Source organism: Nicotiana attenuata, unplaced genomic scaffold (assembly GCF_001879085.1).
Source record: "Nicotiana attenuata strain UT unplaced genomic scaffold, NIATTr2, whole genome shotgun sequence".
Classification (NCBI taxonomy): domain Eukaryota; kingdom Viridiplantae; phylum Streptophyta; class Magnoliopsida; order Solanales; family Solanaceae; genus Nicotiana; species Nicotiana attenuata.
In genome coordinates, this window is record NW_017671213.1 from 109,505 (window position 1) to 127,013 (window position 17,509).

The following is a 17,509-nucleotide window of genomic DNA, read 5'->3' on the forward strand; positions in this document are numbered from 1 at the left end:
TCTTCCGCGAGTAAACTATCTACGCTTATGCACTCGTTCTCATTCCAAAAATTGCTCAACTCACATTTCTTTAAGGGCAGTGGCATGGAAATAGCAATTTTTTAACGGATGGCATGGATAAACCATTTCTGAAAGTTGAATGGCATTTTTAGGCCTTTTCCGTAAAAATTAAAATAATGGTGTATAAAAAATATTTGGCCCTGAAACCTTAATCTACCGCCTTATCATAAGCCTGTGGATATCCAGGGTGAGGATTATCAAAGAATGCCAATTCTTCTTCAGTCAACGACTCAAACGGTCCATCAAATGGTGGCAGTTTAGTTAGTTCAGTATACAACGGCCATGCACCATGATCAATAGGGTTGGCAACTAAATTCATATCCTGAGAATTTTTACATAAATTAACCTTCTTCTCAATGCTACACAGAACTGAGTCCACACAATTCTTTGATTATTACCAATGTCATGACTTTCTTCATCAAAACGAAAAGTTTTCTTCAACCCAATCACTGATCCTTCCTTATCGTAAACCGGTTTACTCGTGTCTCGTCCTTTCCATGAGCCACCTCCAGTAATTGACCTGTTATAGTTTTTACCTTTGGCGGATTTTTTCTTTAACTGAGTAAACAAATAGTTTACATGATCACTACTCGTCTCCTCTTTGTTACATAATAAGTCTTGGAATAATTCACATGGCTTTTTGTTACCGTACACGTCTATATGTCGAATACGATCTGATTCAACTGGCATTCCGCAAACGAATTTTTGTAGATAGTTTATGAGATCTTGATCATTATAGGGCTGAAATTTCGTCCCCATTGTAAATGAAGAACACTTTTTTCGTTCGCTTTTCGTCGTCATTATTTTGCTTTTTTGAGCCGAGAGTCTCCTGGAAACAGCCTCTTTGCCCCTCGAGGTAGGGGTAAGGTTTGCGTACATATTATCCTCCCCAGGCCCACTTATGGGATTATACTGAGCCGTTGTTGTTGTTGTTAATCTAGGAATAATGGTGAAATATCTAACTTTAGATACAGAAAGAAAGAAGAATTTTGAGAGGATGTAGTAAGTTAGAGCAAGAAAATAACCTTGCATTATATATAGAGATGAAACAAAGAGATCAAGAAGACTTCAAGTTTCTCCTAATTCGAGTAGAAATTAAGTTATTCGGAATTGTAAAAACAAATTTAAAATATTTCCTAATTCGAATTGAGAACTATTTGGAGTTGAAAAAGGCAAATTAGGAAATAATTTAAAGCATGTCCTAATTCGAATAGGAAATTATATATACAGATTTGAAAAGGCAAATTAGGAAAACGTAAAAGTATTTCCTAATTAGAATAGGAAGAAAATTAGGAAAACTTTTGGACATAAGGTCTTATTATTATTTTGTTCTTGAAATTTCTGAGATCGTTTAATTAAATTAGCATAAAAGAGTCCAACTCTAAATATGGGAAAATGATTGGAAACATGTCTATTTTTGAAAAAAATATGAGAAATGTTAAGAAACTTAGCTCAAAGTAACAATATGAACAATAAAATAGACAACAATGTAGAGAGGAAGAGATGTATTCAAGTGTATACAATGTGATGCCAAAATCCTCTATTTATAGGATTACATAGAGGCATACAAAAGAATGCCATAAACATGAACATTTGAGATCATGGAGTAAGATCATGGGGAGGTTATGGAGGTGTGGGAGTTACAACTATAATGGTGAGAAGTAGTGGGAGTTATCTACATAATGGAGAAGAGTAGTGGGAGTAAACTTCTTTAGGAGTTATAGACATCCACTACAAAAATATTTCATAACACTCCCCCTTGGATGTCTATAGATAATGTGCCTCGTTAAAACCTTACTAAGAAAAAACCCTGTGGGAAAAAATCTTAGTGAAGGAAAAAGAGTACACATATCTTGTAATACGCATTATTTGCTGCCTCATTAAAAACCTTGCCAGAAAAAATCTTAGCTAAGGAAAAAAGAGTACAACGCGTATTTGCCTCCCCCTGATGAAAACATCACTTTATTCTTCGGAGACGACGAATTCCAAGCTTGTATAACAACTTCTCTAATATTGAGATCCGCAATGTCTTGTGAAGAAGTTTGTCAAATTATCACTTGAACAAATTTGTTGAAGAACTTTGGTGAATGTGCTTTATTTTATCTCCTTCGATAGTCCTTCTTTCAATTGATATAAGCAAACAACATTATCTTCAGTATTATTGGAATCTTCTCTTCAAAGTCAAGTCACACGTCTGTTGTGTGTTGAGCCCCTTGCTTTATCAGTTGCTTATCTTGGCATGACTTGAATAAGTATCAACAATTAACTGCCTTGTAATATGATAATATAGCAGTACTCTCACATGCAAATAGAATGTTTGAAGAACAAACTTCAGAAAATGCCTGCATTTGCATAACCAACAAAATCTTGGCGATATTTGTTAGAATAAACAAATCTAAATCAAGTATTCCTTTTGAAATATAATACTAATTATATTCCAATATCTCCACATTGAAATAAAACTATATCTTGCTAGCATATTGTTATACTCATGGTTCTAGCCAGATATATTAGTGCACCAATTGCACTAGACACAAAAATAAATCATGTAAGCCATGATCGCTCTAATCTACATAAGGATCTGCCGAAGATTTATTTAATAAATTTCTTGGGAACCTTAATATGCTTCAGAACAATTTAAATCATTCAAGGATTTTCATTATATGCATATCAAATGTATTGTCAGACCCCCCACAGGAGAACATGTCTCCTAATACCAGGATATTTACGAAAATTTTGTGCCACAAGTCGTCTTTATGTCTATCGACTTGATTTTTCATTTCACTTTCAGGTGTGCGACTATCCGTCCAACTTCACATTTTTCAGGTGAAGTCAATTTCATTGCATATTTTTCATTTGGCCAATCATTTATCTGTCCAAATTCCATGACAGATTTGAGCTCAAGATCCTCGTCAATATTAATAATATTGAGCGCTACATTATATTAACAACATCGTCAACGATCATTTTACATCGGTTCCATCATCGCATAATAAAGACATAACTTATCGAGATCTCATTATTTTCAGGTACCTGAGCCTCTCCCATGAGGTCTTATAAAATGTTATGTCATGGTGCTCTTATAAAGCACTTGCCTCCTTATTATGACCATCTTGAACATTTGCTCCTCTCCTTCTTCAAGGAGTTTTATCTTTGGAACCGATTAGTCTATTACGCTTCAAGAGTTCCATAGACTATGTCCATCATGGACTTTATTCTATTTGGAGCATTAGTAGCTGAAATATGACATTTAGTTTGGGTCAGCAAATGCGCATGGAAATATTTTGCAAATGAATTATCACTTGAACTTCAAGTTCATATTTTCTTGTACGAGGATCTATATACTCATAATAATTCATTCCATGTATTACTTTTTTTTCAGCTGCTCATTTTCTCCCCCTAATGTTGGGATCACCAACACATATCCCCAACCTTCATTGAGACCAATCTTTGTGCATTGTGGTGGCACAATTAAATCATATAGCACATCCATATTTCTAGATGAAATTATTTGGTTCCTGACCCTGAACCAATTGTGATGGGGAGAATTTATCATAACTTGTTGGCTAGATGCGTACAAGTGCTGTTGTATATTAAATAATATACTTAATACAAAATTTCTATTTGGAGTTTTGTTCTCATAACCAATGGTTTAGCTATAATTGGAGGTATACAATTTCTGCTAAACCAACTTAGATTTAAACCAGCATTATCAAGATAAATTATCATAATATATATTCTGGAACTATGCTCTAATAATTTGAGCAAACAACCTTGCAAAAACCAAAGTGCAAGTTGATAACAAACGCACATGTGACCATACAATAGATGCATCTATTAAAATCATATAATAGTAAACGATCCACATGGCAGGTGATTGGGCCCATACATATATATCACCTTTTATTCGTTCCAGATATCAAGGGATTCAATCCCAACCTTAACTGGTATATCATGAGAAAAAAAACATCACAAGAGAATTCTTAAAGAATCTTCTATTTCTTTAATATATGCCAATGTGAATTCTCAATCAATTTTCACATCATAATTGAACCGGGATGGTCAACCGGTTATGCCAACTAATATTTGTTTCAATAAACCTCTAGTTTACTTATGGCATGTGATTCCATCATGATGCTTATACATTTGTAGTACAAATAGAAGAAAAATCGGGTAACCTTTCATATTTACCCGGTATGAATATAGTAATATGAAGATATTCAATCTTCCTTTCATTTATAGTCTCAATATGCCAACCACTTTGGCTAATATATTTGAAACTCAAAAAGTTCCTTTTTGAGACTTACTACCACCAATGCCATGAATAATTTTATTTATTCCGGTAGTAACAAATTCGCTCTTTCGGAGCTCTCAATAATTTTGTACTACAAGATCTTTTATACCACCATCCAAGTGGTGAATTTTTCCTCCACGGAAAAAATTATCTTATCATTGTCACAATCAAAAACATTATAGACAAGACTCATTTCTTGCTTTACTTTTGCCTTTAATAACTTTTTATAAGGCATGGTAAAATATTTTTGGCGTACCACGTGTACGCGACCAATGACATATTCATGTAACCATATTGTAATATTCATTATCTTTATTTCTCTCAAACCTCCCTTAGAGGTGAAATGTGGTATTTATCCAACCATGCATAAGCACATTCTTATGCATAATTTTTATCACATATATATTTCAGCATTTACTTTCAGGAATGAGTCTGCATTTACAATGCTTATCACAAGTCACATTTTCAACGAATGGACTATAATCATATGAACGTGTCTCGTATTAACAGACCACATTGATACATATTCCTTCACCTTTGAAGGACCATTTTGAGAACCCTTATCGTTCTCCTTTTTACAATTACCATAATGATGACTGTTATTATTTGATCTTTGGCACGCCCACGTTCATTGGTCAACCACTTGTCTTTATTTAGACTTATTATGCACCGTTTTCACATTCACTTCAAGAATGGAGCAAATCAAGTGGGACAAACTTTATGCTTTTTCATGAAAAATATATTATTTTTCTTTAGTCATCATTATATCATCAATATGGTGCATTGGGACTCAAACCCAATGCCTTATCCATATAAAGACATGTTAGGCCATAATGAGTTGGGACTCGAACCCAACTTTTACAATCATGGATCATCAGGACTCAAAACCTGATGTCTTACCCTCATGGTGCGTTGGGACTTGAACCCACCGTCTTATCCTTAATTAATGGCATAATATGCCAAAGTAGACTCACCCTTGAGACTTTCATGGTATACTACTTTTAATAGTAATAAAAGTAAACTCATATATGTGCTACACAATAAGTATCTATTTACCGGTAACAAAGGAATCAAAGTTCTTCAAATCACTTTGCAAAAGCTGGCGTTGCTCCTTAATTTATGTACATCTTTGGTCTCTGGTTTAGTATGTAACATTTAGTTGCATCATTATATGCTTCTGATTCTCATATAACATCTAACCTGAACATTAGGTGAAAGAGATTAGACTAAACTTACAATAAATATTAGAAAGAAAAACATGGAGTAGAAATTAATTTACATCTAAGTATTTTCCATTTTACAAAGTAATACTTAGTATTGGAAACTTTTCCGACAAATAAAGAACCTTTGAGAAAAACTAACAAGAAAATGAATTAATTAAAAAAAAATTAGAAAACGTATCTTAGCATTATATGCCTTTTCACGATGTACTAGTCTCCTCAACCTTGATATTCCTTTTATTATATTTCATACCATTATTTGAAATTGCTAAATGGAAAAGAAAAACTCATCTCTTCCAGAGGAATATCAGGCACAGCAGACATATGCTTTTTCTGATGTAAGACAATTTTGTAGATGTAGTAACTCAATTGGATAGAGACTCGTGCTGATAACGTGTTACGAAACTTAGCTCAAAGTAACAATATAGAACAATAAAATAGACAACAATGTAGAGAGGAAGAGAGGAGAGAATCTTATTTCTTCTATGTATTCAAGTGTATACAATGTGATGCCAAAATCCTCTATTTATAGGATTACATAGAGGCATACAAAAGAATGCCATAAACATGACATTAAACATTTGAGATCATGGAGTAAGATCATGGGGAGGTTATGGAGGTGTAGGAGTTACAACTATAATGGTGAGAAGTAGTGGGAGTTATCTACATAATGGAGAAGAGTAGTGGGAGTAACTTCTTTAGGAGTTATAGACATCCACTACAAAATAATATTTTATAACAAGAAAAGTATTATTCCACAAGCTAAATAATACTCTTTTTGTCCCATTTTAATTGTTGCTTTAGTTCTTTTTACGCCCCTTAAAAAAACAAGGCATAATTTACTTAGTTATCCCTATTAAATATTTGTTTGAGAATTGAGCTAGTATTAAGAAGAACTACTACTTTTTTCTATATTAAGGGTATAGTTGGAAACAAGTAGCAAATCTAGTCTTGAATTCTTAAAGTGACAATTATTTTGGGATAATTTTTCTGAGCTAAAGCGATAGTTAAAATAAGACGAATGGAATATATTCCCTCCGTTTAAAAAAAAAGAATGAGGTTTCGGAGTACGAAGCTCAAGCTTTTTCATTTTGAGTTTCTATTCAGAAATTAATTTTTAAATATTTTTATTAAAGTAAAATTTCAATAATTAGAAACTACGTAAAATTAATATAAGTACAACTTCTTATAATTAAAATATAAATGAAATATTGTTCGAAATAGGGTGATAACTATACTTTGTCTTGTTATTTTTAATAATTTTGCTAGTACTTAATAATTCCATTTATATGACATTATTTCTATATTACATTAATCCAAAATATTTGTCATTATCTTAATTCTATTCAAGATTACTATTATTAATCATGTTTATATTCACTATTGCATATTTGCTTATAAATTTCAAGACAGAAATACATGATTCAATTACTATTAATCTCAGAAACCTAGAGAGATTGGAAAATATACATTATTGTCTAATACAAGAATGAATATGGACTTTATTCGTTTCTAACTGACAAAAAAAAAATTGTTTTATTCATTATCTAATTGACATCAAATGTTTTTTTCTAATGACATGATAAAAACCAACAACAACAACAACAACCACCTAGTGATATCCCACGTGTGAGGTAGGAGGATAGTGTGTACGCATACCTTACCCCCATCCAGTGATATCCCACATGTGAGGTGGGAGGATAGTGTGTACGCAGACCGTACCCCTACCCCGGGGTAGAGAGGCTGTTTCCGAAAGACCCTCGCACAAGGAGATGAAAAAGAGGCAATGGAACAATAATAGCCACATACATTAGGAAGACAGTGCCATCAACCTAAGAATCAGAAAAATAAATGGAAAAGGCAGTATCGATAATCAGAACAATGACATGATAAAAACCAAGCACAAAAAAAAAAAAAAAATTGAAATAATAGATTGTTTGATAAAGATAGTAATTGCTAAAAAAAATGAAATAATTGGGTATGAAGGCCTTCTTCAATTATTTGGCCCTGAAACCTTAATCTACTGCCTTCATACCTTCTTTAATCATGAACTAAAAGTTTGTATAAAATAACTAAAACCACTAGAAATAGTAAAATGTGCCATATCATGTTTCTTCCTTTTCAATCATTTCTTGGCCTCTTTCTTGTTCTCAAATGCCTCTGGATATCCAGGATCAGGATTATCAAAGAAGGCCAATTCTTCTTCGGTCAACGACTCAAACGGTCCATCAAATGGTGGCAGTCTAGTTTCTGCAGTATATAACGGCCACCCATCATATCTCGGTGCTACAGCTGCTTCATTTTCATGACTACCGCGGGGTGAGGCTTGAACCGATGGAAGTTTAGGGAGTTCAGCAGAAAAAGGAAGATCCTGCGCATCATGGAAATGGTTGAGTGTTAATCCCAAAACACTAACCTCATCAGCATTTGCGTTGTTCCCTGTAAGAGAAGGAAGGATAGTTTCCTGACCATGTTGAGGACGAGAAGGAAGCATAATATCATCTTGAAGCCAAGAGCTGGCCACGGTCCAATCAAAGCTGGGCTCATCAAGAATATATTCGGGACCGCAAGGTACCACAAGGCTGTTACTTGGGCCGTTGTCACTCACCACCACACCATTGTTAGCTTTACATGGCCCTGTAGGAATAGGAAACGCCTTTCTCTCATCATTTTGAGGCAAAGGAGGTGGAAGCCTAATTCCCTGATCACGCTGAGGCTGAGAGTTTGCATTCGGTAGGTGTGGCATCATAAGGCCTTGATGAGATGCAGGCGGTGGATGTGAATCACGCTTACGTCTAGGACGCTTATTTCTAACCACATTGTTTGTTGCTTTCTGTCGACCTGTACGAGTAAGCGTAGTTCCCTGAACATGTTGAGGCGTAGAGGTAGGCATCGTGGTTCCCTGATCAGTATCAGGCATAGGAAGTAAATCACGGCTATGACCATTACTCGGCCCCTTATCATTAGTTATGACATTTGCTTTCTCTGGGCCTGCAAGCAGAAAAGAAGGGAAGCATTATTTCCTGATGATGCTGAGACAGCGGCTTTGCATTAGTTCCATCGAAAGCTGAAAAAAATACCACACTGCTGATCAAGCAATTCGAGGAGTTCCTCAAAAACTAAATACTACCTTGAATGGTGGGGTCCGCGCTAGATACCCCATCATTTGGAGCAGCAAATTTGGTCGCTTCCTTCTCCTCTGCTTCCATGAGCTTGTTATTCGACTTGAATAACTTACAAAATACACGCTTTTACAACGGGAAGAAAATCAAAACACATTAGTACCAACCTATAATTAATCATCAAATGAAATGCAGAAGCTAAAACGGGAATTTTAAAATTAGTTTCTTCTCCCACTTGTACGCCAACTCTGCGAAGAGTAGTTGCACATCAGCTTCTTGGAACTAGATCTCGTGCAAATGAAACAGGTACATGCATCCGCTAATGTAATTATAACAGGATATGTCCATTGATGTTCATCCAATTCTAGTTTCTTATACCTTGTATGACGTCCATAAGAGACCATAGAGCTTCAGCCCATTTAAACTCCCAACTCTTGCAAATAAGTATAATGTCTAACTATTACTTAATTAGAATAAGTTTAACAGCGTACCTGCATATCATCAGAAGTTGGTACATCTCTGCTTCCTTCCAGTCTGTATTCATGCATTAGCCATTCAGTCCTCTTCCTATCCTTATCATGCTTCCCCTCAATGTAGTTTAGTGTCTTTCGGTATCCAATCAGTTTACCATCCTTGTGGATGAGAGAATCGGTTCCACAAGGTTCCCAATATCCATCATCGTACACGCTAACACTGCTAGATTGACCTCCCTCTGTATATTTTTTGCTTGCTGGGCTCAGAAAGTACCATTTTTTCGCGTGAGATGGATGGTGCATCTCTGTCAAAATGAAACTAGCTTTTTTCACTACGACAAAGATCGATAATGACACTAATAAGATTGGAGATGTAAAAATATTCTTGATTTTGCTACTATAAGAGACAACAGCACCGAGCTTCTCTTATAGTAGCAAAGATCTTAGTGGGCAATGAAGACATCGATATTTATCAAAAACAAGAAAAAAAAATGAAAAACCATTGTCAGGTCTAACCTTAACTTTGGGATTTCCTGTTACGGCTAATGGAATAAATAAATATTCACAACCTAAAACTTATATGGGATCTAAGACAATCATATGCTGTAACTAGAGCTCCATGATGCATTTTCTTTGTTGCTCCAAATAGATCCTCCTAACGTGATACATCATTGCAAGAAAAAAGATTCTCTGAATTCGGAGAAAAGTTAGTCTTTCCAAATGTTTACACTTTAAGGGTGTGTTTGGTATGGCGGAAAATGCTTTTCTCGAAAATGAGCAGTTTTATCACTTATTTTGCCATGTTTGGTCGATGAGTGAAAACTTTTTTCGAAAATATTTTTTAGTGATTGGTTAGTGAGTAGAAAATATTTTTTTGAAAAATATATAATTTAGATAAACTATGGGATGGGGGTGGAAGGGGTGGGGTGGGAGTGGGGAGGGGGATAGGGTACGAAAGGTTGAAAAAAAAGTTTCAAAAACGCTTTCCTTCCTCTTGAGGAAAATGGGTTCATGACGAAAATATTTTCCAAAACATTTAAGCTAACCAAACATGAGAAAACTGGAAAACATTTTTCAAAAAATATTTTCCTTCATATCAAACTCACCCTAAGAGCAACAATCTAATAACTGAAGTTGCTCAGATTTGTCAGATAGCTATTCATTGTATAAGACCAACGCTTCAACAAGCACTTTCACTTAAAGCAGAGCATGTTTGATACCACGGATCCACAAATTAAATTGGGAAAAAAACACCTTTCACATGATGAACATTCAGAAAAGAAAGATATTGACCAGTACACACACACAGAGAGAGAGAGAGAGAGAACTATACGAGAAAGCTGCTGAGGATGGTACAAGAAGACGTCGACTTCATGAATAGTGTCATTGGGAAAGGGCTGGTCCATCATTTTCTTGTCAAGATAAAGAATTATCAGCTCTTCATCCGCACCAGAGAGCTGATCATCAACCAGCACTTCCTGTTTAGGGATGACTCCAACGTCCACACAATTCTTGTTCACATTCGTCACATTGGCAGTGCTATCCTGTTTCCCCTTTCCTTCCATTTTTGCACCCTAGTCACATAAAATAGGATCAATAGCAAGATCAATGGCTTCTCAACTTTTGATATTCAACTATACAACAAAAAACAATAGGAAACACTAATTGGCATAGAGAAATAAGCGAACCACCTTCTGAGTTGTCGTGGAGGCTCGCCTCTTCTAAGATTTTTCTTACCGTTGTCCTTTCTTGAACCTTAAGAGGTCAAATTTTATAGATATCCCGAAGAGAAAAATGGTAATCATATTTGAATTTTGAAGGGGGAGATCCTTCAAAAATTGGAAAGAAATTTATAACAACAAATAATTTAAATTTTTCTCCCAAACAGTTGACGGAGGACACTTTAGTGACCATTATGCGAAGATAATGAGTTAGCAAATTAATATTTAGTCCTAAAAGGCCTACTTATCACCTAAGTTGCTCCGACACAGCAGTTTAGGTGCCGCGCCCGTGTCGAAACGACACTAGTATGGGTATAGGTATGGGATCCGTACCGGATTTGGTCAAACAATTTTGGGTACTTTGACCATGATGGACGGAAAAATTCGAGACGAACTACAATTTGATTCCCGAAATCATTACCAAAACTAGGGTAAATTTGAAGAAAATAGCATATCTTATCTAGAAAATCGATCCTTTACTTATCTACAACTTGAGAATAAAAAGGAAATCCACAATTTACAAGTTATACGTAAGTATTACACAAAATTTCTCATAATTTAGAGATATTTTATATTTTTATTTTTTTGAATTATTTTTAGCTGGATCGTTGCACCCGTATCTCTGTAGGATCCATACTACATCTCGAAGGATCTGACCTCTAGATCCTTACCCGTGTCGGACACCCGCACCCGTGTCCAAGCAACTTAGCTTATCACAAAATCGATTCAAAAAAAAAAAAATGAAGCCGCCTCAATTGCCATTTCACATGTCGTGAGTTTCCAGCCTCTTTCACTAGTAACAACAGTTATCTTCCCTACGTTACCAACTTTCTTCCCTTTTCAATGAAGACTAATATTTTTTTCAAAATGGAATGGATAGGAATTTAAGTACGTTTTGACTTTTGACAACTATTTCCTTCTATGGATTACTTAAGTTTATACAATATTTTTAAGTTTAAGAAAGCTTTTCCAAATTGTATGTTAAGCATAGAGATTCTGATGTTCTTTCTTAACGGTGGCCATTTGAGCCGGCTTGCACGCACCTCGACTAATCCACCAGGAAAGTATCGAGATTTTGAGGTAGAATTTTAGAAAGGAAAGAACAAGAGGTTTTGGATCCACAAAAACAAAAGAAAGGACAGAAGTCAATTCCAATCACTATTATTAAAATTAGATTACAATATGAAATTCAAATCAGCCCCAAAAACGTCAAAATGAAGAAGAAGACAAAATGGCCAACATTGAAAGGCTTTCCTATTAAATGCAGATAAAGATAAAGTTTGTTTCCTTGCAAAATTGGAAAACTCCAAGAACTACTCATTACTCAATAAGGAGACTAATTAAGAGTCGTAGAGCCTCTTGCACCGATCCACTCAAATATGCTTTGCTATGTAAAGCAACATCAATTTAACAGGGAATCGAGGTTCAAAATTCACCCTCGCCGACATCCATTCAAGAAGGAAATAACTTTTCCTTCTTTTCTTTTGACAACCGTAGTGCCCAGATCAGCTTGCGCGTACCTCGGCTAATTCCTCAGGATACCCGCTACCTCCTACCAGCAACAGGTATCAGGTAAAGGAAATAACTTCTCCTTTTGGGCATCACTTCATAAAGAGACTGTAAACTCAATGGACTTTTCCTCATTCATCAATTCCAGATCTTCTAAACACATCAATACCAAGTTCTAATTGAAATGAAGAGGGATTGTTGATGACATTAGCAACTGACTTTTCACTGCACTTAAAGGTGTATTAACCGACATAAAGAATCTGCTACGCTTCGTTGGTTTAAAAGCTTCAGAAAAAATCGAAGCGAAGTTTGCCAGAACATCAACTGCCTCTGGAGCCCAGAGATCGCGGCGGATAGTAACATCATAGGAATTTCAACCTACTTGAGACAATGCGAGATGCAATGCTAGGAAGTACACTTATATATGGTCTAAGCTGTTCAATCTAGAAGATCTCTGTAACAGGTTTCTCTACAGATGTATGGATAATATTTGCGTTGAAGTTGATGAAAAACGAGTATATGAAGTTGAAAAAAGCTTCAGGAATTTCAAATTGTTATGGACATGAATTTGACTTGGAAAAAGAATTTGTGAAACTTGAAGATTTGTGGAAACCAATATTTCACTTGAAATACACCTTCCAATCAATATTCGAATATTTCACTTGAAATTCAAATGCAGAAGTTCAATATTTGCAAATACTCATGGCCAAACTAGTATTTGCAAATACTGAACTTCAGTATTTGGCTATTTGCAAATCCTGAGATAATATTCATGCCAGATGGGCCCATCAACCATGTACTTCATCTGCATTTTTGTGGTTATAATCACCCAACAAATGTATCTGAAATGTTCATTCCTATCAATGGTTGCTGCAATACCCTTAAGAATGTCCAATTTGGTGATCCAGGTCTTCTCACTAATTGGCGACACCAGACTCAAAAGTAAGTCAACGATAGGCTACAGGAAATGCCACACTTAAAGAAGAGTCAAGGTCATCTAGAGAAAATCACAAACCACAACTTAGTAGGGATTGAAATACTAAGCGAAGAGTTCTACACTCCAGAGAATAACTGTATGAGCTGACAGGAAGAAATATATAAGAGACTCGACTTGAATGGTCAACTCAGTTAAGCACCTAGTCCAAAAAAGTAAACTGATTGTTGGAGTGATAAAGTCTTGGCACTAGTTGAGTACTATATAATCTTCCATTAAAGCAAAATGGTTTATTACTTAAATGACGAAGCAACATAGATGGACTACTACTAACGTTATTGCTTGGATTCTTCAAAAATGTTGTCGGATGCATGTCGGTTCCTCCAAAAGTTGTGCATTTTGGGAGACCAGACATGGATGTGGCAACATTTTTGGAATGTCCGAGCAGAGACAAGGAATAATAGTATATCACAAGGAAAGCAGACTGTGTATTACTTTAACTAATAGTGACTTGATTATGTACTTGAGTCTGATAAAATTAAAATACTCAAAAATCAACCCTTCTCCCAAACTCAATTTTTCTCCCAAACTACACAAAGTAAACTCTATAATTAAAGAAAAAGATCACACATGATAATATATGCATAAGCCACAAAAGGAAGGATGTATTAATATCATTTTCAGTCAAACAAACTACAATTAACACAACAGAGAACAAAAGAGAAGTGCAGATTGTAACTTTACCAGAAAAAAGCTGCCAAGAATTGTTTGAGTTGAAATTTATAATTCCTCTGTAAACCCTCAACCATTTTCACTTCTAGTAATGCAAAATTTGCTCTTTGATACTGAAATAAAGAACCCATCTTTGTTATGATTTTCACTGTCTTCTCCAAAAACTCTTCAGTTTCCATAGCAATGTTCTGCTTCTTCATCTCCTTATTTATCCCAGAAAATTAGAATGAGAAACGGAAAAATGGCTTTTGGGTTGAATTGGGTTGTCTTATATTTGATTATTTTTGACAGAGGAAAGGTTAATACATGACAACTGGGACGATTCTTGATTCATTGTTTCAGAACTTCTTTTCTTTTCCTCTTCTTCTCCAAACAATTTTGTTGAAAAATATACTCATAAGAAATTAAAGTGAATATATCACTTTGGTCCCTTTTGCACTGAGCTCGGAACATACAACCACCTCAAGTTTCAAAAACTATCATATAGCCCCAATGATGGTGTTGTGAACATGGACAACTCCAATAATGCTTATGGGCCAATTATTTGGACCGAGGCTAGCCAAGTTGTTGGGCCGAGGGCTAAACTGCAAAAAGGCCAAGGAATTAGACAGCCCAACAAGAGATTTGCTTGGGTTCCAGGTTGAGTAGGGAAGCACGTGACAAATGGATAAAAGGGGTTCATCGACAGTTTTGAGATTATGCAAAATGTTATGAAGTATCTGGATTCCCTCATCCCCTTTGCTGAGTTCTGCTTCTCATCCCCATTCTTATCTCTATCCTTAGTTACTTGTTATTTCAATAGTTTTCATTATAATTCATTAGTTTGAGTGTTGCAATTGATATCTCAAGGTTGTAATCAGTATTCCAGTTCTTATCAATATAGTGAGGAAGTTCGGTATTGTTACAGATTGTTATAAAATTTAACTCCTTGTTGGTTTGATATTATTTTTAGTAGGAAGTTGGACAATATTTGGTTGGAGTTTAAAAAAAGAGACTTTGAAGTTAAGATTAATAAAAAAGTATTTGATAGTTGGTTTTGTGTGGGAATATGAATTTCACTTTGAAAAATAATTTTATGAATTACTCACATTCCCTGTTATATTTCAATATTTCTTGGATCTTACTGCCTCTTATGCTATTTTCTTAATATAAATATCTTATTACAATGTACTTTTACAGTTTTTCTTTTTTCTTAAAATATTGCGATAACAATATTCCTCTTATCAATTACTATGGTGAATTAGGAGTAATTATGGAATAAAATTCGAACCAATTATAATGAATTATCGGACATGCGCATACAACCAAAACTAGTTATTGGAAAATATATATTTTAAAATATTACATACATACTTATTTAGGAAAAATATTAACAAAAATGCCTAGCATGTATGCACGTTGTATACTTTTGGGGTGTACGACTCACATAGTATACCTTAATAGTATGATTCAACTATTATCATTGTTGTATACATTCGGATAATACAATTAAGTAACGTACAAAATTGTGTTGCATAATTATTTAATGGGAGAATTTATTAATGAGGGTGAATTATATCTTATCCGATTTTGCGAGTCAAAGAACATGGACGTTCTTTGATTGAATTATTCTAACATAAATTGAAAGTGTCACGATCCAAAATTCCACCACAGGCCTCGTGATAACACTTAGTCTCTAAAACTAGGTAAGCCGATTACAATTACAATTCAAGCTTCTTCTTTTTTTGAAATATAATTTAATATAAATCTCGAAGCCAAAAGCGGAAACAATTATCACAACCTCCCATGACTAGTAATACTGGGTCACAAACTCTAAGTGAATACGTGAAATAATCTCAAGGACCGAATATACAATATTGTTCGAATAGTAATTGGCAGCACAATAAAATGGAAAGACTCCAAGGGACTGCGACTTCCAAGCAGCTCTACCTTGAATCCTTGCGATCAACAAACTAACTCCGCCCGAGTCTGATATCTCTAATATCTGGCTCTGCACAAAAATATGTAGAAGTGTAGTATGCGTACACCACAGTCGGTACCCAGTAAGTATCGAGACTAACCTCGGTGGGGTAGTGACGAGGTACAATCAAGACACTCACTAGTCAAATAACCTGTGCAATATAGCGGTATACACTAATAATGGAAAACAAGTAGCAAAAATGGCAACAAGAATCAACAAGTGATATAAACACCAAGGCAATAAGAACACCATAAATACTGTTCAACTAAATAAGGAACACAAGTACAGTCAATTAAACAAGTCTTTCAAATACAAGTTTTTTCACAACAAAGTCACTTTGTGATACCTCATCTCATACACATAAAATACGTGTCTCAACCCACTTCATATTTTCACGACACCTCGTGCACATATCTCTATCACAACCGCACGGATAACTCACGTGCTAAGATATCAATATGTAAGATCCGCACAGATAACTCAAGTGCTAATAATAAAATTATCATTTACTCACGACACCTCGTGCCCACATCTCATACACAACTGCACGGATAGCTCACGTGCCGATATCATAATCATTATATACTCGTGGCACCTCGTGCCCATATTTTATATCACATTTGCACGGACAGTTTATGTGCCAATAATATAATCATTATATACCCACAACACCTCGTGCCTACAATTTCAACACGAATCAGATAATTATCAGGTTACGTACTCGTGAGCTAGTATAGGTAGAACTTCCAAAGAACAAGGCCTTTTTCGAATAAACAGAAAGCCATTTACGCTCAAATCCATTTCTAAAAGATATAGTGTATGCACATGCAAGTGTATTACTGCATCCCAAATCAATAAGAAATATCAAGGATATCAACTAGCTTACCGAAAACACAAGTCAAGTTACACAAAGTGTGTAATAAACACAAGGAGAATCACAACATCATACAAAAATCACCAACACAATAACGCCACATCATCACATAAAAATCACTAACACAATAACCTCGCATCATCACATATCATCCCCGACATTGCCACCCGCAGCACTCCGCCCAGTCAATATCAATAGCCATCCTTATCGCTCTTATTGCCACCCTTATCTCTCATATAGCCACCCTTATCGCTCTGTATAATAGCTTCCCTTATTGCCCCGTATAATAGCCACTCTTATCACTCCGTCCAGACAATATCTCAACACACATAACAACCGTGAAATTCCCCCTTATACCCGCATAATAACAACAGTGGAATGCCACCCTTATACGCCGCATAACAATAACTCAAACCACACAATAATTGGCACGGAATATTATCACAACAACACAATATAATCAACTCATATCACAAAATTGCCCATAGGCCACAACCTTTTCAAAGGTACAACAAAATCAAATAATTTCACAACAGATAGCCCACGGCTCCACACACAACATATATAAAATATCAAAAATAACAACAAGGATAGAAAAGTAACTCAGCAA

The 17,509-nt window shown here is 35.2% G+C and overlaps 1 protein-coding gene across 2 annotated transcripts; it reads right to left on the bottom strand.

Annotated features, from left to right (window-relative positions):
• Positions 1-7,486: 7,486 nt before the first annotated feature.
• Positions 7,487-14,429, bottom strand: LOC109206738 (NAC domain-containing protein 12-like). 2 transcript variants are annotated; one of them, XM_019369597.1, is made up of 6 exons: positions 14,078-14,429; positions 10,503-10,743; positions 9,188-9,474; positions 8,705-8,822; positions 8,044-8,565; positions 7,826-7,945 (listed from the first exon to the last, which is right to left on the bottom strand). In XM_019369597.1, the coding sequence occupies exons 2-6, from the start codon at positions 10,732-10,734 to the stop codon at positions 7,926-7,928; spliced, it is 1,179 nt and encodes a 392-aa protein (XP_019225142.1). In that variant the 5' UTR covers positions 10,735-10,743; positions 14,078-14,429; the 3' UTR covers positions 7,826-7,925. The 2 variants fall into 2 exon arrangements, with proteins under 2 accessions (XP_019225141.1, XP_019225142.1); XM_019369596.1 differs by having other exon boundaries at positions 7,487-8,565.
• Positions 14,430-17,509: the final 3,080 nt, after the last annotated feature.

Excerpts from the sequence above, each read along its gene's own strand:
- LOC109206738 (XM_019369596.1), bottom strand. The coding sequence starts at position 10,734 with ATGGAAGGAAAGGGGAAACAGGATAGCACTGCCAATGTGACGAATGTG. Across the intron at positions 8,823-9,187 it reads CAACTTCTGATGATATGCAG|CGTGTATTTTGTAAGTTATT; the intron begins GTACGCTGTTAA and ends CCGTTGTAAAAG. Across the intron at positions 8,566-8,704 it reads CGCGGACCCCACCATTCAAG|GCCCAGAGAAAGCAAATGTC; the intron begins GTAGTATTTAGT and ends TTCTGCTTGCAG.